The sequence below is a fragment of the Geotrypetes seraphini genome, chromosome 19 (assembly GCF_902459505.1).
Source record: "Geotrypetes seraphini chromosome 19, aGeoSer1.1, whole genome shotgun sequence".
Classification (NCBI taxonomy): domain Eukaryota; kingdom Metazoa; phylum Chordata; class Amphibia; order Gymnophiona; family Dermophiidae; genus Geotrypetes; species Geotrypetes seraphini.
The window spans coordinates 26,047,651-26,073,128 of NC_047102.1; the positions used below are offsets into that span (position 1 = coordinate 26,047,651).

Sequence of the window (25,478 nt, forward strand, 5' to 3'; positions counted from 1 at the left end):
TTTGTTTTAACTCCTGTGGATCTCGTGAAGGGGGTAAGATGTAAAGGCTAGTGACTGGGCTAGGGTGAGTAATAGTGCAAGAAAAAAGTTGAAAAGTACTGGTGAAAGTATTGAGCCCTGTGGGACGCCCGATGGGAGTGAAAATGATTGTAATGAGGAGTCATTGAAGAGGACTGCATATAAGCGTCATATATTGATTTCATAAGGAACACTGGATATAATTCTCATCAGATTAAAAATGACATTAAAAACTGGTTAAGATGCAAGCAGTAATAGCAAACGTTATAAAGTGAATAGAACTGTCAAACTATGCATGGAAAGGGTACTTATTTTCTACCTGAGGCAATGGAGGTTTTGTTGATTTTGTTCAGGAGCTGATATTGAAATTGAACTCAGTTTCCCTGGTTCTCAGTTTACTGCACTAACCAGTAAGCTATTCCTCCACTCTAAGAAATGCATACGCTTGGAGCCAAATTTAAAAAGGCATTAGTCCTATTCTGTGGGAAAAAAATCTTTGATAAATCTAATTTGCGCATTTCATTCATCAGAAGTATGAATCTAGGAAGAAATGAGTCATGGAAATTTTAAGAGGAAGCATGATTCTCTTGTCCTCTTCATCTTTTATAACTAGTGTAAGTTGGGAATTTAAGTCTGTGATACACACGTGTCCAATTGTAATGCAAAACATCTGCACCCTTAACTTGGCCTGGTTCCATTCTGTCTGTGCATCCCACCCCTTCCCATATCCAGACTTACATAAGAACATAAGCATTGCCTCTGCTGGGTCAGACCCGAGGTCCATCGCGCCCAGCAGTCTGCTCACGTGGCGGCCCAACAGGTCCAGGACCTGCACAGTACTCTTCTATCTATACCCTTCTGTCCCCTTTTCTAGTAGGAAAATGTCCAATTCTTTCTTAAACCCCAATACCGTACTCTGCCCTATTACGTCCTCTGGAAGCGCATTCCAGGTGTCCACCACACGTTGAGTAAAGAAGAACTTCCTAGCATTTGTTTTGAATCTGTCCCCTTTCAACTTCTCTGAGTGCCCTCTTGTTCTTTTATTTTTCGAAAGTTTGAAGAATCTGTCCCTCTGTACTCTCTCTATGCCCTTCAAGATCTTATAAGTCTCTATCATATCCCCTCTAAGTCTCCTCTTCTCCAGGGAAAAGAGTCCCAGTTTCTCCAATCTTTCAGCGTACGAAAGATTTTCCATCCCTTTTATCAGACGTGTCGCCCTCCTCTGAACCCGACCAATATTGGACGCAGTACTCCAGATGCGGGCGCACCATCGCCCGATACAACAGCAGAATAACTTCTTTCGTTCTGGTAGTAATACCCTTCTTGATTATACCTAGCATTCTATTCGCTCTCTTAGCGGCCGCTGCGCACTGTGCCGTTGGCTTCATTGTCATGTCTACCATTACCCCCAAGTCCCTTTCTTGGGTACTCTCTTTCACTAACATCCCTCCCATCGTATAGTTGTACCTCGGATTTCTGGTTCCCACATGTAATACTTTACATTTCTCAACATTGAACTTCATCTGCCATCTCGTCGCCCATTCTCCTAGTTTGTTCAAATCCCTTTGCAATTCTTCGCAGTCCTCTTTAGTCCAAGCTCGACTAAATAGTTTGGTGTCGTCTGCAAATTTTATTATCTCACACTTCGTCCCTGATTCTAGATCATTTATAAATATATTAAATAGCAGCGGCCCGAGCACCGAGTCCTGCGGGACCCCACTCGTTACCCTCCTCCAGTCTGAGTAGTGGCCCTTCACTCCTACCCTCTGTGTCCTACCCGCCAACCAGTTTCTGATCCATCTATGTACGTCTCCTTCCACCCCATGGTTCTTCAGTTTCCGGAGTAGGCGTTCATGGGGCACCTTGTCAGGCTTTTTGGAAATCTAGATATATGATGTCTATGGGGTCTCCTTTGTCCATCCGTTTGTTAATTCCTTCGAAGAAGTGCAATAAGTTCGTTAGGCACGATCTCCCCTTGCAGAAACCATGTTGGCTGGTTATCAGAAGTTCGTTTCTTTCAAAATGTTCATCGATGTTTTCTTTTATCAGTGCTTCCGCCATTTTCCCCGGAACAGAGGTCAGACTCACTGGTCTGTAGTTTCCCGGGTCACCTGACAGATCTTGATTGAGATTTGAGCGCTGACGGATCCGTCTCAGCATAGGGAGGGAAAAGTGTTAGGATCCATCAGTGCTAAAAATCTCTTCGAGGTCTGTCAGAGCCAGAGACTAGTGCTGGAGCGGCAGAGCAGAAGCCAAGAGAGCGGGGACATAGGTTTTGGACATGCGTTATGGAAAAGAAGTCTCCAAACTCCAGCACTAGTCTCTGGCTCTGACAGACCTCAAAGAGATTTTTAGCGCTGATGGATCCTAACACTTTTCCCTCCCTATGCTGAGACGGATCCGTCAGCGCTAAAATCTCATCAAGGTCTGACAGCGACAGAAACTACAAGCGGCACGGACACGGACCTCAGATTTTTAAGGCCGTACGGGTTTAGATCCGCGAGGTCCGTGAGGTCCGTGTTTTACCCCTTCCCTTTGACAAGTGAAAATTCTGGAGACTGGTGTGTTGCATACAGCTTTTGATATGGGGTGATCAAATTAATACTAAACTGTCTAAATATTTCATCTTTTAATTTTAAGTTAAGTATTAATTTGCTCACCCCTTATCAAAAGCTGTGTGCAACACATCAGTCTCCAGAATTTTCACTGTGAATTTTTTTTTTAAATTGCATTTTATAATACAAAGATAAACCTTGAAGGAAATACAGAATTTCAAATAAAGAAGATTAAGTAGAATCATTAACATTGCCACTTAAAGAGGAAACAACACTTTCTATGAGAAGATAGATTCAAATAGGAAACAAATACAATGATACCTTGGAATCCGAACTTAATCCATTCCAGAATCCCGTTCGAGTTCCAAAGCGTTCAAGTTTCAAGACAATTTTTCCCATTGAAAATAATAGAAACTGGATTAATCCGTTCTTGGGGCCCACAAACTCAAATCTTAACAGGAAATACACTGGATTTTAAGGTAAAATATTAACAAATATTCCAAAGCAGCATTCGGATTCTGGGGCACAAACACACACATACAATGTGCAGGGCGTTCGGATTCCAAGACAAAATTTACTACAAAAAAAAGTTTGTATTCCAAGTCGTTTGAGTTCTGGGGCGTTCGGATTCTGAGGTACCACTGTAAAGGAAAGATGGAGTGAACTATTAATCAAATTCAATGACCATTTAGATATTATTAAGCATTAACATCAGTGTCTGGGGTTCTAGAGGTAGCTTTCCCTTCCAAGAAAAATTGTAATTGTTCCGGTTCATAGAACACATACCTATTATTCTGATAAGATGTACAACATTTACAGGGGAAACGCAATTGAAAGGTTGCTCCTAAATTTAATACAGATTGACGGTAAAACAAAAACTTCTTTCGTCTGAGCTGCGTCCATTTAGACACATCAGGAAGTATGACTATTTTGGAGCCAAAAAATTCACTTTTTTTGTTATATAGGTCAGAAAAAGTGAATTTTAATGTTTGATGTGTCAGGTTCATCATAAGCATAAGCATATCATCATAGGAACATAAGCATTGCCTCTACCTAGTCAGACCATAGGTCCATCGTGCCCAGCAACCCGCTCCTGCGGCGGCCCTCCAGATCAAAGACCTGTTGGTGATCTTTTACATACAACATTTTGCCTTGTATAGTATCCCTCTAACCATACCCCTCAAGTCCCCTTTCCTTCAGGAATTCGTCCAATCCCTTTTTGAACCCCAAAATCGTACTGTGCTCTACCACCTTCTCTGGAAGCACGTTCCAGGTGTCCACCACCCTCTGAGTGAAGAAGAACTTCCTAGCATTTGTTCTGAATCTGTCTCCCTTCAATTACCTCGAGTGCCCTCTTGCTATTGTTACTCCAGCAAGTCTGAAGAATCTATCCCTCTCTACTTTGTCTATACCCTTCATGATCTTGTAAATTTCTATTATGTCCCCTCTAAAGTTTCCGCTTTTCCAAGGAAAAAAAGCTCCAGCCTCTCTGCATAGGAAGGTTGAGAACCACTGAGTTAAGGTGTAATATTAAAAAAAAAAAATCACAAAGTCTCACAGGCCCCCCTTGGCACTATCTCCCAGATTCTATAAATGTGGCCCAAATTTGGGCGTGATGCTGAAATTCATGTGCAACTTACCCCCTCCTTTACTAACACGTAGCGCGGGTTTTACCGCCGGCACCTGGCAAAAACCCAAACAGCAGCAACATTTCAGAACCCCAAAGAGTATCGAGATTCCATGCAGAATCTCAAAGGATAGTAAGATTCCGGAATCCTAAATGGAAGCAACATTCCATTCTACTGATCCCAAGCAAGCAGTGGCTTCCCCCCATGTCTATCTCAATAGCGGCCAATGGACATTTCCTCCAGGAACTTGTCCAAATCTTTTTTTTTAAACTCGGCTACACTAACCGCTGTTAAACATCCTCTGGCAATGAGTTCCAGAGGTTAAACTATTTGAATTTAGTTCATGCTTTTTCAATAGTGGCTTCTAGATGTAGTAGGTATTTGCCTGTCCCCAGAAGCCTTACGGTCTTGGGGACCCTTTTAATAAACTGTTTTAAGTACTAACTTGCATCTAACACAATTTAAAATGATACACTTTGGGACATGCTTAGACATAGAGTAGAGAGGGACAGATTCTTCGAACTTTCGAAAAATAAAAGAACAAGAGGGCATTCGGAAAAGTTGAAAGGGGACAGATTCAAAACAAATGCTAGGAAGTTCTTCTTTACCCAACTTGTGTTGGACACCTGGAATGCGCTTCCAGAGGGCGTAATAGGGCAGATTACGGTACTGGGGTTCAAGAAAGGATTGGACAATTTCCTGCTGGAAAAGGGGATAGAGGGGTATAGATAGAGGATTACTGCACAGGTCCTGGACCTGTTGGGCCGCCGCATGAGCAAACTGCTGGGCATGATGGACCTCAGGTCTGACCCATTGCTTATGTTCTGTGATAAATGCCATGTTAGCCCACACTAATCCACATGCTCAATTTTTTTTTTTAATCTTTTGATAGGGGGAAGGCAGTGGCATAGCGAGGGTAAGAAGTGCCCCTGCCCTGCCCTCATCTTCACCCCCCCACACACACTTTCCCTTCCCCCTCCCCCTCCCCTGTACCTCTAGTTGAAGTTGTTGCTCACGGTGGTCAACCAGGTGCTCCTTGTGACTCTATTGGCTCTCTCTCTGACATCACTTCCTATGCATGGTACCCGCAAGTGATGTCAGCGGGAAAGCCGACAGGATCATGAGCACATTGTTGTCTGCGGCGAGCAACAACTTCAACTAGAGGTATGGGGGGAGGGAAGAGGGGCGCATGTGTGGTGAGGGGAAGAGTGAGAAGAGGTGAGGGGGCAGAGAGGAAGAGGATTGCTGGCGCCCCCACCAACATGGCACCCGGGGCACACCAAGTTTCAAGTTTCACCCTTGAGAAGAGAAGACTGCGAGGAGATATGATAGAGACTTTTAAAATATTAAAAGGATTCAATAAAATAGATCAGGAACCAGCATTACTAACATTTTCAGATGTGACATGGACAAGAGGTCATAGCCTGAAACTGAGCGGCAGCAGGTTCAGGACTAACATCGGAAAGTTCTGTTTCGTACAACGAGTGGTGGGCACTTGAAATGCTCTCCCGGAGGAGGTTGTGATGGAGACTACTGTTCTGGGTTTCAAACGCAAGTTGGATGCATACCTTCTTGCTAATCATATTGAGGGATATGGGAAAACCGGGTTTCCATAAAGGAGTACCTAAATGGCGTGTGCGGATCGCCAGACTAGATGGACCTAGGTCTGATCCGGAGAAGGCATTTCTTATGTTCTTATGTTCTTAATGAATCGCCTATTTTAAATTACTAGGCGATGTACAATACCACAAAAAAAAAATACAAATAAAGCACTGGTGTCAACATATAAACTAACTTTTGTTATGCGATGATAATTATCATACAAAAATACATACATATAAAAAAAAAATATTAGTTATGGGTGAAAACATACAAGAGTGGTGAGGGCAAGTAAGGGGGAAATTACAATGTTTAGACAGAAAAGAGAGAGAAACATAGAAGGGAAGAACACATAGGAGGGAAACCTAAGTTAATCAGTTAAAAAATAATTATTAAAATATTAAGAATCGTAAACATCTTTAAAAAAAAATGTTTTTAGTGTTTTTTTAAATACGGCTAAATCTTTTAACTCTCTAATATATTGAGGTAAGAGATTCCATGACTGAGGGGCCATAATCGAAAACATGTCGTGTCGTCTAATATCTATGACTTTCAACGAGGGAACCGAAAGAAGGTTAGAGGAGGTTGAGCGGAGAGATCGTGTGGTGTTGTAGGGAATTAGCCACCTATTGATAAATTGTGGCTCGTTAAAATTTATGGCTTTAAAAACTAAGAGTAATAATTTAAAAGTAATGCGGTGGCTTACCGGGAGCCAATGAGATTTAATTAACAGAGGGGTGACGTGATCATATTTTTTTGCATTGTAAATTAATTTCACACCACTCTCGTCCCCCTCCCTTACTATGCAACTGGGGAAGGGTTTATATCGGCGACATCCCTGTGCAAATCAGTCAGCGCAGCTATATAATACTGAATTTTAACTGGTTAGCGCAGCATTACCACATGAGCTCGAACCACCTACAAAATGGGTGGCGATAAGTTTTCTCATGATGATTTGTATTGATGACTGCATGCCCATTAATACAAAAAAATGTAAAATCAACCATTTTATGGCTGAGCAAAAATGGCCTTAGCAGTAGCTCACAGGAAAAACCCACATAAGGGCGCTCTAAGGCCACTTCTCCGGTGCAGTATTCGGAGAGACTCCCCAGGAAAGAGACTTGGGAGTACTGGTCGACAAGTCAATGAAGCCGTCTGCGCAATGTGTGGTGGCGGCGAAAAGTGCGAACAGAATGCTAGGAATGATTAAGAAGGGTATCACAAACAGATCGGAGAAGGTTATCATGCCACTGTACCGGGCCATGGTACACCCCAACCTGGAATACTGCATCTAGCACTGGTCACCGTACTTAAAGAAGGACACAGTACTACTCGAAAGTGTCTAGAGAAGAGCGACTAAAATGGTTAAGAGGCTGGAAGAGTTGTCGTACAGTGAGAGATTAGAGAAACTGGGCCTCTTCTCCCTTGAAAAGAGGAGACTGAGAGAGGACATGATCGAAGCATTCAAGATAATGAAGGGAATAGACTTAGTAGATAAAGACAGGTTGTTCACCCTCTCCAAGGTAGAGAGAATGAGAGGGCGCACTCTAAAGTTAAAGGGGATAGATTCCTTACAAACATAAGGAAGTTCTTCTTCACCCAGAGAGTGGTGGAAAACTGGAACGCTCTTCTGGAAGCTGTTATAGGGGACAACACCCTCCAGGGATTCAAGACAAAGTTAGACGAGTTCCTGCTAAACCAGAACATACGCAGGTAGGGCTAGACTCAGGGCACTGGTCTTTGACTTAAGGGCCGCCGCAGCAGCGGCAATTCTTATGTTCTTGTTGTGGCTTGGTAAAAGGGCCCCTAAGTTTGTTCTTGCGGTAATGAAGGGTTAAGTGACTTACCAAAGATCACAATGATTGCAGTGGGATTTTGAATCTCAGACCACTGCTCTAAACATTGCTCCACTTAATCCAATGAAGTCAATTCAGTAGGTGGCCGCTTCCATTGAGGCTCCAGTGCCCTTCAAGTGAAAGCCTATTCCCTCGCGGTATCTGGGCACCTAAAGTTCCTTATAGAATATTAGCATAATACAGTATCAGTATGCCTAACATTTATGCATCAGCAGTTACTGCACCTAAATTCACCAGGGACGTGTGTAACTTACATTTTCAGTAAGTTACACTGATAACATCCATGCCCATATGTATTTACACACTGGAGTCTCCTTTGACTAAGCTGTAACATAGAAACATAGAAATAGATGGCAGATAAGGGCCACGGCCTATCTAGTCTGCCCACCCCAATGACCCTCCCCTACCTTTCTCTGTGAATAGATCCCACGTGTCTATCCCATTTGGCCTTAAAATCAGGCACGCTGCTGGCCTCAATAACCTGAAGTGGAAGACTATTCCAGCGATCAACCACCCTTTCAGTGAAAAAGAATTTCCTGGTGTCCCCATGCAGTTTCCCGCCCCTGATTTTCCACGGATGCCCCCTTGTTGCAGCGGGACCCTTGAAAAAGAAGATATCTTCTTCCACCTCGATGTGGCCCGTGAGATACTTGAATGTCTCGATCATGTCACCCCTCTCTCTGCTTTCCTCAAGTGAGTACAGCTGCAGCTTATCCAGCTGTTCCTCGTACGGGAGATCCTTGAGTCCCGAGACCATCTGGGTGGCCATTCTCTGGACCGACTCCAGTCTCAGCACATCCTTACGGTAATGCGGCCTCCAGAATTTCACACAGTATTCCAGGTGGGGCCTCACCATGGATCTATACAATGGCATAATGACTTCAGGCTGTAGTGTGTCTTTAAAGGAGTAATGTTTGCAGATACCCAAGGATTTGCCCTCTTGTCAATAGACGTCATTGCTGTGGGCTGACGCTGCCCACACAAAAAGACAGGCCTCTCTAAGCAGCCCCTACCAAAATGTGTAGACCAAAGGAACACCATGACAAGCAGGGGCATAGACAGACAGCAGAAGGATTGCATAGGCACCACCCTCTTTTCCCCACAACCAAGAAAAACCATTTGAATGCATATTCAGTAGTTGTCTAGTCTGTATGTGATGTAATCTGTATTTTGCAATTTATTTTTTATCAGAGATATATTTTCTTCAAAACTCACAAAGAAGTAAAACCTCCAGAGGATCTTCAAGACCTTGGTGTTCGATTCCTACAGCCCTTTGTCAACCTGCTGTCCAAAGGGACTTACTGGTGGATGAATACATTCATTAAGACAGCTCACAAAAAGCCAATTGACCTGAAAGCAATAGGAAAGCTACCCATTGCTATGAGGGCCTTAACCAATTACATACGCCTTAATGAGGCTTTCCAGGCACAAAAGGTATGTTCATTATATTTTTTTTTATTTTTAAAATTTATATACTGTTTTATTCCAAAACGGTTTACAAATAGTTACATACATAAAATATTATAAAATTCAGAGCAAGGTTAGAACAAAACAAACAGATTCAATCCTGACGTAAAATCAATTTCTCAAAGCAATGCATCTACAAATAATTGTGTTTTCAGCATTTTCCTAAATGAGCTCTTATCTCTACATTTTTGGATTTGACCAACTAGGCTATTCCACAACTTAACCACTGCACATGTAAGTCATACCACATATTTAGGGTTAGCCTTTGTTTTCAGCAATGCTGAACTTTCAGAGTGCAATGATCGTAATGGTTGATACTCAGACATCAAACCTTTAAAAAAAATTCAGGGAACGTATCATATAAATATTGGTAACGTATCATAATTGCTTTGTATTGAATTCTGAATGCAACTGGCAACCAATTGGAGAGACTCACAACAAGCTTTAAATACTGGAGCTGACCCTTAAAAGCAACACTGACCACAGATTTAAAAATTAACCCAGAAATCTATATATTGGGATATACAGGGTCGTATTCAGTAAATGGCACCCAAATTTAGGTTTTGCCCATGTTGAAAATTGCATTTTGAACAGTGGAGTTTTTTTGCCCATGATAAATAGTTAGACGGCTAGAAATCCATGGGGATTGTCGTCTTTCATTCAAATTGATAGAGGCTTTTTCTCCACTTATTGTTAAATGTGGCTTTCTTGGGACAGCATCACCGCTGGCTAATAATAGTTTTTTTCCTATTTAATCTGGTTTACTATTGTTGTTACTTATAAATACTTGTGACCCAAATTTAGGTGCCAGAAAAAATTTGCATTAAGTACTGTTTTATAAAAGGTGCTTCAGGCTGAGTGCTCTGTATAGAAAAATACTTAGAGCAGATTTCTTTGCCCAACTTTGGGTGCGCAGGCTTACGACGGCGGAAACCTACCATAAATCCTGATTCAGAAGCTGAACATGTAACCATGGTATTCTGCAACGTTGCTCCTAAATATTTGGAATGTTCCTGACCTGCATATTCTCCTTCCAGGGTCCCACCTTCTTTTGGGTTGCACACGAGACTTGTTAGGCACCTAGCATTAGTACGAATTAAGTACCAATTAACTCCAATTAACATTGATTGTTAGCACCCAGTTGACTAATTCGTTTACACACGCATCTGGGCTCCGCGCCCAAATTTGGGTGCTCAACTTTGGATGGCCTACAGAGAATCCAGAGGACTGTCATCAAAGGAAATGCATTGCTAGTTTACTGGAAGTTTTACTGCTGAGAGCAATTTGCTTGTTTTATTGCCTTCATACTTTATAACTATAATCATTGTGCATTCTCTTTTATTGGCACTTATTCCAGCATGTTCCTTACAGCCAAAACTTTCACAATTATCCTTGAAAGCCTGAACAGTAACTCAAATATTATCTGTGCATGAATTTAACTTAATGTTTTTCCTCTATAACAGAGCAAACGGTCTTCTTGTCAAGGATCAAAATCTATTTGGTGTGCCCTCTGCTATGCGTTTGGAAGGCCCCTTGTTCTAAGCAGCATCTTCCGCATTCTGGCAGATTTGCTTGGATTTGCTGGTCCACTTTGTATCTCTGGGATTGTCCACCACTTAAGTAATGAGAATAAGACCTTTCATCCGCAGGTACTGCTTGGACTCTTATTTGAATGTTGAGGTGAAGATTTTCAAACCAATTTTCATTTCATTAGACTTTCACTTGGCTGAGTGGTATTTCATTATGTACAATAGTTATTGTGTTGCTGGTTTAGAGGATTAGAGGCAGTTACAAAATTAGTCAGGGTCACTGTTCAGGCAATTAGGCCTGATGGGCCACCGCGGGAGCGGACCGCTGGGCAGGATGGACCTCTGGTCTGACTCAGCGGAGGCAACTTGTTATGTTCTTATGTTGTTATGGTTTAAAAGAGAAGATGCCACAAAAATGTTTTCTTTACACCCTTTGTATAGATACCAAATTTTCATGGAATTCCTCCAGGTTTGTGGTTCTGTTTATCCACTTTTAATTATCTCCTAAAATCGTTCTTCACGCAAGCTCAGGTAAAGTTCCTATTGCTCCCCAGTGCAATAGCAAATAGTTCATTAAAGATGATACCAGTATGACTGAGGAATTTTCAGAACTTCCAAGCGAAGCCATGTCATGAGGTTATGGTACAGCAGTATGTTATCTCGTACCCTTCAAAATACAGCTGGTTGATTAATTTTCAGCTTATCAGAATCTGAACCATTGCATTGCAAGCTTTGTATCTTAAATTGTATTGGCTTCTTATAGTAGAGAGAGTGCGGTTTAAATTAGATGTTTACAGGTTTTAAGATTTTGACTGACAAGGCTCCTTCATGTTTGGCAGACAGGGTAGTTTTACTCATGTGCTGCGGAATGCTGTCCTGTTTGGGAGTGCCCAGGAGCTCCACCCTGGCCCCAGCGAAATCATGTGGCATCTCTCCCGACTCGCCCATCCACCTCCTCCTGGAGCTGAAGTTTTAAATCCTCGGGCAGCCGCTGTGCAGCGTCAAGGAGCAGCCCTGCCCCTGGAAGTAGAATGAAGGGTTCCGGGGCAGGCCTGCTCATTGATGCTGCGTGGCAGCTGCCCGAAGATATAAGGTAGAATGCAGGGACATGGGAGGGCAGGCGGGCACCAAATTGTTGGGAGGCCATGGCCCTTGTGGCCTCCCCTGTACTGACACCTATAGTTTTACTGCAGGGTTCCTCTATGAGATAAAACACCAGGAATTTATGCTCCCCCTCACCCTTTTTATCATGCCACGTTAGGGGATTTTTAAAATCACTAGCCACTGCAGTAAAAGCTCCGACACTCGTAGGAATTCTGTGAGCATCGGAGCTTTTACTGTAGCGGCCAGCGATTTTAAAAAAAACTCTCTAATGTGCCAGACGTTTAGACACTGGACTTAAACACCTGGTAAAACCAAGTATAAATGCTAGCACTGTATTCAGATGCATTCGCATCATATTCAGTAAATCCGCACATAACTCAAAAAAGAGAACATACAGTCCACAAGGGCACATTGTTATTTAAAAAAATAACTTATGGTATGATTGAAAAGAAAGAATACCAAAGATTAAGGAGGAAATAATTAGACAAAATTGAAAGCTTAAAAGAATCTGGCACATTACGCCTGTATCTAAAGTGTTCATTTTTGCCATCTTACTCATGTGTCAACCCAGGGGCTGATAATTGATATGCCTATTATGAGATTAAGGATGTGAGCAGACAGGTTCACAACATGGCAGTACATTTCTGTCAGCATCTCAAGGTGTTCATTGACTTGTGCTGTACGAAAACCAAAAATGCTATGCTCGGAGGCCGCTTTCTCTAATGGGAGTGGAACAAACAGATATTCTTTCATCACTGATACAGACAGTGGGTTTAGAAGGCATGTGCTAAAGATTAAAAAAAAGAAGAGATAGTTCTACCATTCGTTAAATGAAAGAACAAAACACAACATCCTCATAAAATAAATTAAGAACGTCTGTCCTTTGATTTAAATTTCATCTTCAGCATTGTTATGTTGAACCTGATTGCATGTTGCAATAATTTGTAAATGGTCAGGAAAAATAAGTGTCTGTAATTGCCTTATCATAGTTTAAATGAGGTGGATTATTTATAGTGTCAAAGCACTTCAGAAAAAAGGGATTACAAAAGACCTCCACAGCTGATGTTCTGAATCACTAAGGGCCTAAATCAGCTAACGTCTTGAAAAAAGGCACCGGCCACATGTCAATCACACTTAGGCACTGTATATAGAATTGCATCTAATGGCGCCTATCACAAAACTTAGGCGCTAGTAACGTAGGCCAGGGTTTTACTAGCCTACGTTGTAGGCGCCTAAGTTCTCTTGAGAATCGCACCTATCACAAAACTTAGGTGCCAGTAACGTAGGCCAGGGTTTTACTAGCCTATGTTACAGGCGCCTAAGTTCTCTTGAGAATCGCACCTATCGCAAAACTTAGGTGCCAGTAACGTAGGCCAGGGTTTTACTAGCCTACGTTGCAGGCGCCTAAGTTCTCTTGAGAATCGCACCTATCGCAAAACTTAGGCGCCAGTAACGTAGGCCAGGGTTTTACTAGCCTACATTGCAGGCGCCTAAGTTCTCTTGAGAATTGCACCTATCATAAAACTTAGGTGCCAGTAACGTAGGCCAGGGTTTTACTAGCCTACGTTGCAGGCGCCTAAGTTCTCTTGAGAATCGCACCTATCGCAAAACTTAGGCGCCAGTAACGTAGGCCAGGGTTTTACTAGCCTACATTGCAGGCGCCTAAGTTCTCTTGAGAATTGCACCTATCATAAAACTTAGGTGCCAGTAACGTAGGCCAGGGTTTTACTAGCCTACGTTGCAGGCGCCTAAGTTCTCTTGAGAAACGCACCTATCGCAAAACTTAGGTACCAGTAACGTAGGCCAGGGTTTTACTAGCCTACATTGCAGGCGCCTAAGTTCTCTTGAGAATTGCACCTATCATAAAACTTAGGTGCCAGTAACGTAGGCCAGGGTTTTACTAGCCTACGTTGCAGGCGCCTAAGTTCTCTTGAGAATTGCACCTAGCGGCGCTTAACTTTATCTCCACCCCGAAACACACCCATTTAGGCGTTAAGCACCTACCTTTTATAGAATCAAGTAGGCACCTATCAGCCAGTTAATTTTTTTCCCAATTATGAGCTTGTTTAGGTAATTAATATAGGTACCAATTTAGATACCTAGCAGTGCCTAGCTTAGGCGCTTCTTATAGATTCGGGCCCTAAGATCTTTCCGGCAATATTGTTTATTACACAGCAAGAAAAAAAAAGTTGTTTGCTTCTAATCCAGCAAAATAATTTATTTAAAGTCTATTCTAGTTGAGGTTTATCAACATATACATCGTTAGCACGTCCCGAAGGCTTTGCTTTGTGGCCATAAGAATTTACTGAGCATTGGCTTTGAATTCATGACTAGCTCTCATGCTAGAAGAGAAAATATAAAGACCAAGACAGGCAAACAGAAGACCACCTCGCCTTGGGATATATGCAAACAAACAGAAAAGCAAGGGAGGTGTCCTTTCAACCAATGATCGAGTCTTTATTGAAAGCAATTGGTCCCAACCAGGATCCCAGTTTCGGCGTGTAACAAACGCCTTCCTCAGGGGACACTGCTGAAAATATATAATACATATAAATGAACATTTAAAAACTTCATACATTTATATATAACACAGTGACAAAAAAACCCAAATATATTGACCATATGAAGACAGTATCTAAAGACACAGAATGAAACAATCAAAAATCATGTATGTATATTAAAATAGTACATATACTATAGAAATGATGTCATTGAGAAAAAATAATGATAAACAAAAGGACCAATATGAGTAAATAGAGACTATGATGATTTCACACATATAATAAAAGTGACATTATGCACTGAGGAAAAACAATTAGAAGATGAAAAGATTGCAGGAGAAAAAAAAGATGATAGTGTTGAATTTATGCAAAATGAACTCTGGATAAAGTGCTTAAGACAGAAATCCAAATACTATGCTCACCAAGCCTGTTAGTCATGCTTAAATATGATGGATCAAGGTGAGCGCCAGATGAATAATGCATGAAAATAGAAGAAGGAAGAGAAAATATATGCAGAATTTAATCAGTAATACTATTGGCCTCTTTTACAAAGCCGCACAGCAACAGCCCCGAAGCCCTTTAAATCTCTATGGGTTTCGGGGCCATTAGCGCAGCTTTGTAAAAGAGGCCGTATGTTTGAAAGTTACAATAATTTAGACTTCTGCCTCACATCCTATCAGGACATGAGCTTTTTCATTTCATTTTCATTTTTAAAACTTTTTTTTTAATTGTGTTTTTCATGAAACTGTACAAACAGGAAAAGAAATAACGGGTCGTGAAACATATACATATCTGCAGATACATGCTAGTTGTGACCAAAGGAGAACTGACATGCAGAGGTGTGAGTCAGAACCAAAAGTCATGCCCTCTAGCATGTTCAGGAAAACTTACAACATATCAACATTCAAGTAGAATCTTGCATTTGTGGATCACATCATGGCAGCAAAAAGAAAGCTGAAATGTAAAAAGAAAAGTAGAGTGTACAGTACATTGTAAACATGGGAAAGTGACATCACCCTATAGCGAAACTGAAGAAATGGGTATATAGTAAATATAGATGTAATTAAGCAAATCCCTCTTCTAAAGGTAGCCAGATCTTTTTGATTTGATAGACGAAGTAGAAGTCGCCAAGTGTTCGTATTGATGCATTAGCATGATAGTGGCACACCAAAATGTGGAGTTGAGAAGATTAGCAGATTTCCAATTTGAAAGAATCATTTGAATGGTTAGTGCAATAAGCGTATCAAATAGTTTGGGGGGTCAGCTGTCAACAGGTCAGGGAGAGCTGAAGATCTGAATGAGTATCTCAAAAGATAAATCAGAAGATATAGGAAGGCAACTTCATATGAGTTTCCAAACTGCGATCTGCTGACACTGTCTCTCCGATCTTGGAGGACATGAGCTTTTTAACAGCAATACTTACTAGCCAGATAGTAAATGCATATGTATTGTAGGCTAGTGTAGTGTACCATAGCTGTAACCTGTGGCCAGTAGTGTAGTAAGGGGGAGCATGGGAGGGGTGTGTTTCGCCCCAGGTGCCTTCTTGGTGGGGGCACTAGCTCCCGTCCTCTCTGGCCCCTTCCCACCCCTCCCCCTGCCTCACGCTGAATGCTAAGGGATATAACCTACTTAACTAATAGGAATCTGGGTACCTAAACACTTCATGAAACATAGAAACATAGAAAGATGACGGCAGAAAAGGGCTATAGCCAATCAAGTCTGCCCACTCTACTGACCCCCCCCCCTTAAGTCTGGGTGCTAATGTCCTAGGGACCTACCTGAAAGAAAAAGTCTTTATATAGTTTGTGCTTTCACTCAATGTATAATTAAGTGCAGGAATTTGTTGCCAAAGGACGTGTTAAAAGCTGTTGGAGTAGCAGGGTTTAAAAACAGCTGGGCAAGTTCCTGGGGAAAAAAAAATCCATTAAGAAGGACTTGGGGAAATCCACTGCTTACCCTTGCAGTTAAGTATTATGTAATCAGGTTACTTGCTGGTATACTTTTGACCTGGATTGGCCACTATTGGAAACAGGATACCGGGCTTCATAGAATCTTTGGTCTGACCTAATACGGCAATTCATACGCTCTTATGAGAAACCAGGAATTATTTCAGGTTTTTAGAAATCTCAAAGAAGTAAGTGTCTCTGATGGGATCATAGCCTCTGAACAGATATTTTCTGAATTTTAAGTGACTTTTTTTGTAGGGGTTGTTTTATTATGCTAACCCAACATTTATTTGCCAAGACAAGACTTATCTAAAGATGGTGTCTCTTAAGCTTTCAAGATCACCTAGCAACTTTCTTCAGATGATTCTTGAATCGATCCAAAAAGAGGTCTTTCACCCTGCAAGAGATTTTGTTTTCTCCAGGACCAGCATGGTTACTCAACCAGGTCCTTCTGCTTTAAAGTGAATTCATCTAGCAGTGATTTTTCTAGGTTTATTGTTAATCAGCACCGATGGGAAAACACTGCCTCCGGGTTACAAAGTACACTGTGTACTCAAATCAGTCTCTTGCAAAAGTAGGTGGATAATTGGAATGAGGTAGATTTAGGGCAACAGCATTGAGCAATAACGTATTTTTATTTTTTTAATTTTATTTATTCAATTTTCTATACCGTTCTCCCAAGGGAGCTCAGAACGGTTTACATTAATTTATGCAGGTTCTCAAGCGGTTTTTCTCTGTCTGTCCTAGCAGGCTCACAATCTATCTAATGTACCTGGGGCAATGGGGGGGGGGGATTAAGTAACTTGTCCAGGGTCACAAGGAGCAGCGTGGGTTTGAACCCACAACCTCAGGGTGCTGAGGCTGTAGCTTTAACCAAAAGCTACGCAGTGGTTTATCCCAGCAACAAGGGACTGGGAGAACCAAAACTTGCTAGATCTTGACATTAAGTAGGTACAGGCCTGGCTAGTAACATCTGGATGGGAGAAAACAGGGTGACGCAGGTTGCAAAAGGCAGTTGCAAACCTCTGCAAAATTCTGCCAAAGAAAGGTCAGCTGGTGCAGCTGTGATTACACACCCCTTGATATCCCAAAAATAAATAGATAGAAACAAAAAAATGGTTACTTCTGAATCGGAAGTTTCACCCATTGACATAGCATAAATATTGGTGCCTAACTTTAGACACCCCAATGGCAACTTCTGCTCAAATTTTGTAATAGAATATTGGCACCCAGATGTCATCATAGAATTGGAAGTAGACACCCGGCATTGGGGCACCTAAATCTTAGCACCAGTTTATAGATTTGTGACCTTGAAGGCAAGGTAGGCCAACAGTTCGCACTGTGGGGAAGGGCGGCAGAGAGCAGGTGAGTCTAGGCCAGTAAAAAAAACAGATAGCAGATACATGCGCAGACCATCTACAGCAGGGGTTTCAAAGTCCCTCCTCGAGGGCCGCAATCCAGTTGGGTTTTCAGGATTTCCCCAATGAATATGCATGAGATCTATTTGTTTGCACTGCTTTCATTGTATGCTAATAGATCTCATGCATATTCATTGGGGAAATCCTGAAAACCCAACTGGATTGCGGCCCTCGAGGAGGGACTTTGACATCCCTGATCTATAGGCAAAGTAGATGGTCTGCGCATGTATTGGGATCGCTACCTATTGATCCGTGTCGGCGGATGGGGGCATGTCTCAGATTGCCCCCCCCCATTAGAATATTATTTGTTGCAGAATCCATCGGACCTGCCCGGATCGGACACGGATCGGTCACGATCGGGCAGGTTAGTGAATCTAGCCCTTAGACGCCTACCAGATAAATTAATTTTAGTTGCTTTTTAATGTCCCTGTTCAATTAATGGTGCCAATTTAACCTAATTGAGTAATTAAGTTAGGCAACTAGATCAGCTAGACACGCTGATCTAGGTACCTAACTTCAGGCACTGTTTAATGAATCTGGGCCGAAATGGAAAGAACACTTTAGTACATCAAGAACAGCTATTTTAACAAATGCATCCAAGAGTTAAATAGAAAAATTAGCTAGGTTTCCCAATGGCATTTGTTGTCTACAGCAGTACTAGCTAACTTAGCTATTAGAGAATATTTTGAGACTCCTGTTGTGTAGGAGTTTGAGTCACCGCAGCTTTTCATACATGCTCAACTAACAACAGGCTCGAGCATACGAAATTTCAAGTGGTTTGCAAAAACTTGCAGAGATGTACCTAATTAAGCTCCTAATAAACGATGTTGCAAACTGCTGTTCAACAGGAGTAATAAAATATTTTCTCTTCGCTATGTTCTTTTCATTATTGTAATATTTTTTTTTTTTTTTTGTGGATTCTACATGGTGCCTTATGAGTGTGCAAGCCTAAGACCTGAAAGGCTGCAAACCTGTTCGGTTCTCTCGTATGTGCTTCAGAGAGTGGCTCTCTTCCCTATCCTGAAGGCACACCTAATCACTCCAGGAGTTATAATGAATATGTGGGAGATATTTGCACGGGAGACACAATCTATGCAAATATATCCTATGCCTATTCATTGTGGACGTCCTGACAGCCAGCTTGGTTAAGTGTACATTCAGGACAAAGTTGAGAACTACTGGTCTGAGAAGCAACCTAGGGAAATACTACTTCAGAGACAGGGTAGTGAATTCATGGAATTACCTCCTGGTGGAGGTGGTGGAGACAAAAAAATAAAGCTTGCAACAAATACATAGGATCACCGAGAGAGTGTAAGGGAGAATAGATGGCATGGCTGGACAGACTCCTATCCTCGAGGGCCAGAATCCAGTCGGGTTTTCAGGATTTCCCCAATGAATATGCATTGAAAGCAGTGCATGCAGATAGATCTCATACATATTCATTGGGGAAATCCTGAAAACCCGACTGGATTCCGGCCCTCGAGGACTGGAGTTGCCCACCCCTGGGATAGGCCATATGGTCTCTGTCTGATGTCATTTTTCTCCATTTCTGTAACAGAGCATTGGTGCCCAGATGCCCTTATAGAATTGGGTTTAAGCACATGGCATTGGGAGGGGGTGTCTAAATCTTGGCACTAGTTTCACTGATATAGTAAGGAGGGGGAGGTGCCCCGAGCTGTGCTTTAGAAGGAGTGCTGGCACCTCTCCTCTTTCCCCCTTTATTGGCTGTGAGCAGCATCTCTTATCCACTGCTTGCGCCGGCCTCCTCCCTTTCTCTGATGTTACTTCCTGTTCATGGAGGAGCAAGTTGAGTTCCAATGATTTGACACACCATTACAGAATACACCTGATCTGTGCCTTATTTAGGCATGGGGATTTATACCTTGTGCCTAAAAGTTAGGTGCAGATCCCAGCACTAAATGTTATTCTACAAATGGCTTTCGTCTTGGTGTATTCAATTCCAATTCAAATCACTCCGCTATTAGACTAAGAGTCACTATAAGACAAAAGAAACAGCCTCAGGTCTCTTGGTAAGCCTTCACTTAAACTCATCCACCTCCGCCCACATCATCGGCATAAAAAACTTTCGTCAAAAGTGACTAATCGCCACAGTAGTTGTTTTATGGGACCCAGATTCTCTACAACTTAAACTCTGTCAGAACTGTTAGTTCTTTTTATCTTTAATTTTCTTATTTAGTCCTTTTTAGCCAACGGTTCAAAGCTGTGTGCATAATGTTGGAAGTCCGTTTGCCCTGAAGAAGCAGCCATATGGCCGTGAATCGTTGCCTAAAAAGGACTATTTCCATACCTCTGATTTTAATAGTGAGTGGCCAGGTACCATAGCATCCCTTTAAAGACGCACAACAAAAGTAAGTATTTTTTTTATTGTAAAACGCTCTGGGAGGATTTTCTGCAATCTCTTTAATTTAGAAACTTAATACATATACTATCTGAAGAAAATATACTTCTGAGTGGACTTTCACTGTCTGGCATTGATATTTTGCAGATAAAATTTCTTGGGGTTAATTTCATTTCATCTCAAGAGTTCCTGGCCAATGCCTACGTCCTGGCTGTGCTTTTATTTTTTGCCCTTTTGCTGCAAAGAACGTTTCTTCAAGCATCATACTATGTTGCCATTGAAACTGGAATTAATTTACGAGGAGCAATGCAGGTACTAATAATATAGATTATAACATGTTGCTTATATGTCATGCCCTAATTGAAGGTTATTATGAAGGTTATTTGACTCTGCTATGTAACTTATAAAAGTTTTAAGAAACAAACATTTTATTGTATGTGTGTTAAAATAAATATTATACATTTCTAATGTTAGCTAATACCACATGCCCTAAATGCTTTTTTCACTTACCCATTGATATCATCTTAGTAACACATTATATAAAAAGCAAATTATCCATCCTAGATATGATAGTATAAATACTACTTAGCAGAGAGATGTACGGATACAAATACAATTGTACTTTCATGACCTGATTCTGTATAGTGCAAGTAAAGTTGTGCATGCAAATTAATGCTCTTTGCCAATTTGCATATGTAACTTAGGGCTAGATCAGGGGTGGGCAACTCCAGTCCTCGAGGGCCAGAATCCAATCAGGTTTTCAGGATTTCCCCAATGAATAGGCATTGAAAGCAGTGCATGCAAATAGATCTCATGCATATTCATTGGGGAAATCCTGAGAACCTGACTGGATTCCGGCCCTCGAGGACTGGAGTTGCCCACCCCTGGTCTAGATTCACTAAGCTGACCGATCGTGTCCTGACCAGTTTGCGAGCCTTCTCTGACCCCAACCTGATTCACTAACCTTCTGCCCAAGCCTATCCACACATGCAAATGAGGGGAAATGCATGCACAAACAGGAAGACAGCGATTCACTAAACAGAAGAAGGTGGGCGGGCCGATCCCAAAAGAAGCGGATGCTGAGGACCAGTCGCTTCTGTCCTGCCGACTCTCTTGCTCTCTGCTGCCCTGTCCCTGCAGTGTGAGCCCGTGGTTTTAACCCACGGTTTTAACCCGCCAGTTAAAAGCGTGTTCTCAGCTGCAGCGTGTTCTGTCATATCTGGTTAAAGCGTGTTTAAAAAAGTGAAGCATTGGTAATTAAAATGATCTTCTGTAGCAGAGATGTGAATATGGAGATGGGAGGGGGGGAGAGCGGGCAGGAAACTTGCGATGACTGCTGCTTCATGCCTCGGCTGTGATATCAAAATGCTGTGTTGGGGCTGGCTGTGAGACAGCCTGGGTTGTGTGCAGAGAAGTGCCTGATTTTATGAAGTTTATAAACACAAATCCCTGATATGCCTGTTCCTGCAGCCTGCTTGGGATGTGGCTTCTGAGCCAGACAGGCAAAAAGCCTCCAGCATTAGAAAGCCCTGTGCAAGATGGTCTGCGCATGTGTATCGATTGCTCTGCAGCGATCCGAGGGGGTCGCTGTGGGGCGTGCCTCCAATCGCATTAATTTGCATGAGGAGGTATAGTGAATCGGTGGCCACTGATCGGATAGGTGAGTTTAGTGAATCTAGGCCTTAATCAGTTAAGAAGCCAATCAGCACTGATAATTGCCAATTAACAAGTAATAATCCAATCAACAATTAATTTATAACATTTTTATTGAAGAAATCAGTAAATATACAATAAAGTAGTCAAATTAAAATTCATCATATTAATTTCCATCAAATATCTTTCATTTCTTCAAAATATATTTCCAAAAAGCACAGTTACTTACCGTAACAGGTGTTATCCAGGGACAGCAGGCAGATATTCTTAACGTATGGGTGACGACACCGACGGAGCCCCGGTACGGACCTTTTTAACTAGAAAGTTCTAGTTGGCCGCACCGCGCATGCGCGAGTGCCTTCCCGCCTGACGGAGGAGTGCGTGGTCCCCAGTTAAGATAAGCCAGCTAAGAAGCCAACCCGGGGAGGAGGGTGGGACGTAAGAATATCTGCCTGCTGTCCCTGGATAACACCTGTTACGGTAAGTAACTGTGCTTTATCCCAGGACAAGCAGGCAGCATATTCTTAACGTATGGGTGACCTCCAAGCTAACAGAGAGGGAGGAGGGATGGTTGGCCATTAGGAAAATAAATTTTGTAACACAGATTGGCCGAAGTGTCCATCCCGTCTGGAGAAGGCATCTAGACAGTAGTGAGTAGTGAACGTGTGAACTGAGGACCAAGTGGCAGCCTTGCAGATTTCCTCGATAGGCGTGGAGCGGAGGAAAGCCACAGAAGCAGCCATAGCTCTGACCCTGTGGGCCGTGACAGCACCTTCCAGTGAGAGACCGGCCCGAGCATAACAGAACGCAATACAGGCAGCAAGCCAGTTGGAAAGCGTCCGTTTAGAGACAGGACGACCTAGACGGTTAGGATCGAAGGTCAGAAAGAGCTGAGGAGACGAGCGGTGAGCCCTGGTACGATCAAGGTAGTATGCAAGGGCACGCTTACAATCCAGCGAGTGTAACGCCTGTTCCCCAGGATGGGAATGGGGCTTAGGGAAGAAAACAGGCAATACAATGGATTGGTCGAGGTGGAAGTCCGAGACCACCTTAGGCAGAAATTTAGGGTGGGTACGCAGAACCACCTTGTCATGGTGAAAAACAGTGAAAGGTGGGTCGGCAACCAGTGCATGCAGCTCACTAACCCTCCTGGCAGAGGTGATGGCAATGAGGAAAAGCACCTTCCACATAAGAAATTTGAGTGAAGTTGTGGCAAGAGGCTCAAACGGAGGTTTCATGAGGGCTGAGAGAACCACATTCAGGTCCAAACGACTGGAGGAGGCTTCAGAGGTGGTTTGACATTGAAGAGGCCTCTCATGAACCGGGAAACCAGGGGATGAGCCGTAAGAGGTTTTCCGAGGATAGGCTCATGAAACGCAGTGATGGCACTGAGGTGGACTCTGATTGAGGTCGACTTGAGGCCAGCGTCTGAGAGAGAGAGCAAATAGTCCAGTACAGTTTCCACCGCCAATGAGGTGGGGTTGTGATGATGAAGGAGACACCAAGAGGAGAACCGGGTCCACTTCTGATTGTAACATTGGAGGGTGGCCGGTTTCCTGGAAGCATCCAAAATACGACGGACAGGCTGAGACAGATTCTCTAGAGAGGTCAGCCCGAGAGAAACCAAGCTGTCAGGTGGAGCGAGGACAGATTGGGATGTAGTAGAGACTGATGCTGCTGTGTAAGTAGAGTAGGAAACACAGGAAGAGGAATGGGCTCCCTGGAGTTGAGCTGAAGCAGGAGGGAGAACCAGTGTTGGCGAGGCCACCGAGGGGCGATGAGAATCATGGTGGCTCTGTCCCTGCGGAGTTTGAAGAGCGTCCGCAACATCAGAGGCAGTGGAGGAAAGGCATAGAGGAACCGATCCGTCCAGTCGAGCAGGAATGCATCCGGGGCCAGACGATGAGGAGAGAAGAGTCTGGAACAGAACTGGGGCAGCTGATGGTTGTGAGGAGCTGCAAAGAGGTCCACCTGAGGAGTGCCCCAGAGAGCAAAGATGGAGTGGAGTGTGGGAGGATCCAGGGTCCACTCGTGAGGTTGAAGGATGCGGCTGAGATTGTCGGCCAGGGAGTTCTGTTCGCCCTGGATATAGACAGCCTTGAGGAAGAGACTGTGGGCCGTGGCCCAGGTCCAGATGCGGATGGCCTCCTGACAGAGGATGGGAGATCCGGTGCCGCCTTGCTTGTTTATGTAGTACATGGCGACTTGGTTGTCTGTGCACAGGAGAAGAACCTGAGGGTAGAGAAGGTGCTGGAAGGCCTTGAGAGCATAGAACATGGCCCTGAGTTCGAGGAAGTTGATGTGATGCTGACGCTCCTGATGGGTCCAGAGACCCTGGGTGCGAAGATCTCCCAGGTGGGCTCCCCACGCATAAGGGGAGGCATCTGTGGTTATGATCATGGAGTGAGGGGGTAGATGAAAGAGTAGACCCCTGGAAAGATTGGAGGAGTTCAACCACCAATGAAGAGATTGCCGAAGAGACGATGTCACAGAGATGGGATGAGAAAGAGGATCGGTGGTCTGTGACCATTGGTTGGCTAGAGTCCACTGAGGTGTCCTGAGGTGGAGTCGCGCCAGAGGAAGTACATGGACCGTCGAGGCCATGTGGCCCAGGAGGATCATCATCTGCCGAGCTGGAATGGAGTGATGAAGGAGCACCTGACAGCAGAGGTGGAGCAGAGTTCGATGGCGGTCGGAGGGGAGAAATGCCCTCATTAGAGTGGTGTCGAGAACTGCTCCAATGAACTGAAGTCGCTGTGTGGGAAGCAGATGCGACTTGGGGTAGTTGATCTCGAAACCCAAGAGATAGAGGAACAAGATGGTGTGATGAGTGGCTTATAGTACAAGCGGAGACGTAGGTGCTTTCACCAGCCAATCGTCCAAGTAGGGGAACACCTGAAGGTCGTGAGACCTGAGGAAGGCCGCCACCACAATAAGGCACTTGGTGAACACTCTGGGCGATGATGCGAGGGCAAAGGGTAGCACTTTGTACTGATAGTGATGGTGCTGTATCTGGAACCGTAGGTAGCGACGTGAAGTCGGATGGATTGGGATGTGAGTGTAGGCCTCCTTGAGATCTAGGGAGCATAGCCAGTCATGGTGGGAGAGAAGAGGGTAAAGCGTGGCTAGGGAGAGCATTCTGAACTTCTCTTTGACTAGACACTTGTTGAGGTCCCTGAGATCGAGGATGGGACAGAGGTCTCCTGTTTTTTTGGGAACCAGGAAGTAGCGGGAGTAGAATCCCTGACCCCTTTGGTCCGGAGGTACCTCTTCGATGGCATTGAGGAGAAGGAGGGATTGGACCTCCCTCAGGAGGAGGGGGGTTTGGGAGGAGTGAGAAGCAGACTCTACGGGAGGATGGTCTGGTGGAAGAGTCTGGAAGTTGAGAGAGTAGCCGTGGCGAATGATGTTGAGGACCCACTGGTCCGAAGTGATGACCTCCCAACGGCTGAGGAAAAGCTGAAGACGTCCTCCGATAGGTTGAGGGAGAGGCATCGATGGTGGGAGAATGGCTATGCTCTGGAGAAAAGAGTCAAAAGGGTTGAGACGGCTTAGATGAAGGAGGAGGCTTGGCAGGTTGAGTCTGTGGGCGAGCCTGAGTCTGATGTTGGTGGCGAGGACGGCGAGACTGTTGTTGAGGCGGGTTGAGAGGTCTGGCCAAGAACCTACGCTGGTAAGAAGACTGTTGTCTGTAGGGACGAGCAGGTGGAGTCTTCTTTTTAGGTTTGATCAGAGTGTCCCACCTGGTCTCATGTGCTGAGAGTTTCTGGGTTGTTGAGTCCAGGGACTCTCCGAAGAGTTCATCGCCCAGACAAGGTGCGTTAGCCAGGCGGTCCTGGTGGTTA

At 43.6% G+C, this 25,478-nt stretch overlaps 1 protein-coding gene across 4 annotated transcripts in view; it reads left to right on the plus strand.

The window, feature by feature from the left end:
- The window catches only part of ABCC8 (ATP binding cassette subfamily C member 8), a 200,634-nt gene that overhangs the window by 32,192 nt on the left and 142,964 nt on the right, over positions 1–25,478 (plus strand). For all 4 annotated transcript variants that reach the window (XR_004537595.1, XM_033928351.1, XM_033928352.1 and 1 more), the window contains exons 5-7: positions 8,848–9,090; positions 10,587–10,772; positions 20,128–20,292. Coding sequence is in view for 3 of the 4 variants with exons in the window: in XM_033928351.1 (XP_033784242.1) it covers positions 8,848–9,090; positions 10,587–10,772; positions 20,128–20,292 (594 nt within the window). In the remaining variant the exon portion in view is untranslated. The remainder of the gene's footprint in view (positions 1–8,847; positions 9,091–10,586; positions 10,773–20,127; positions 20,293–25,478) is intronic.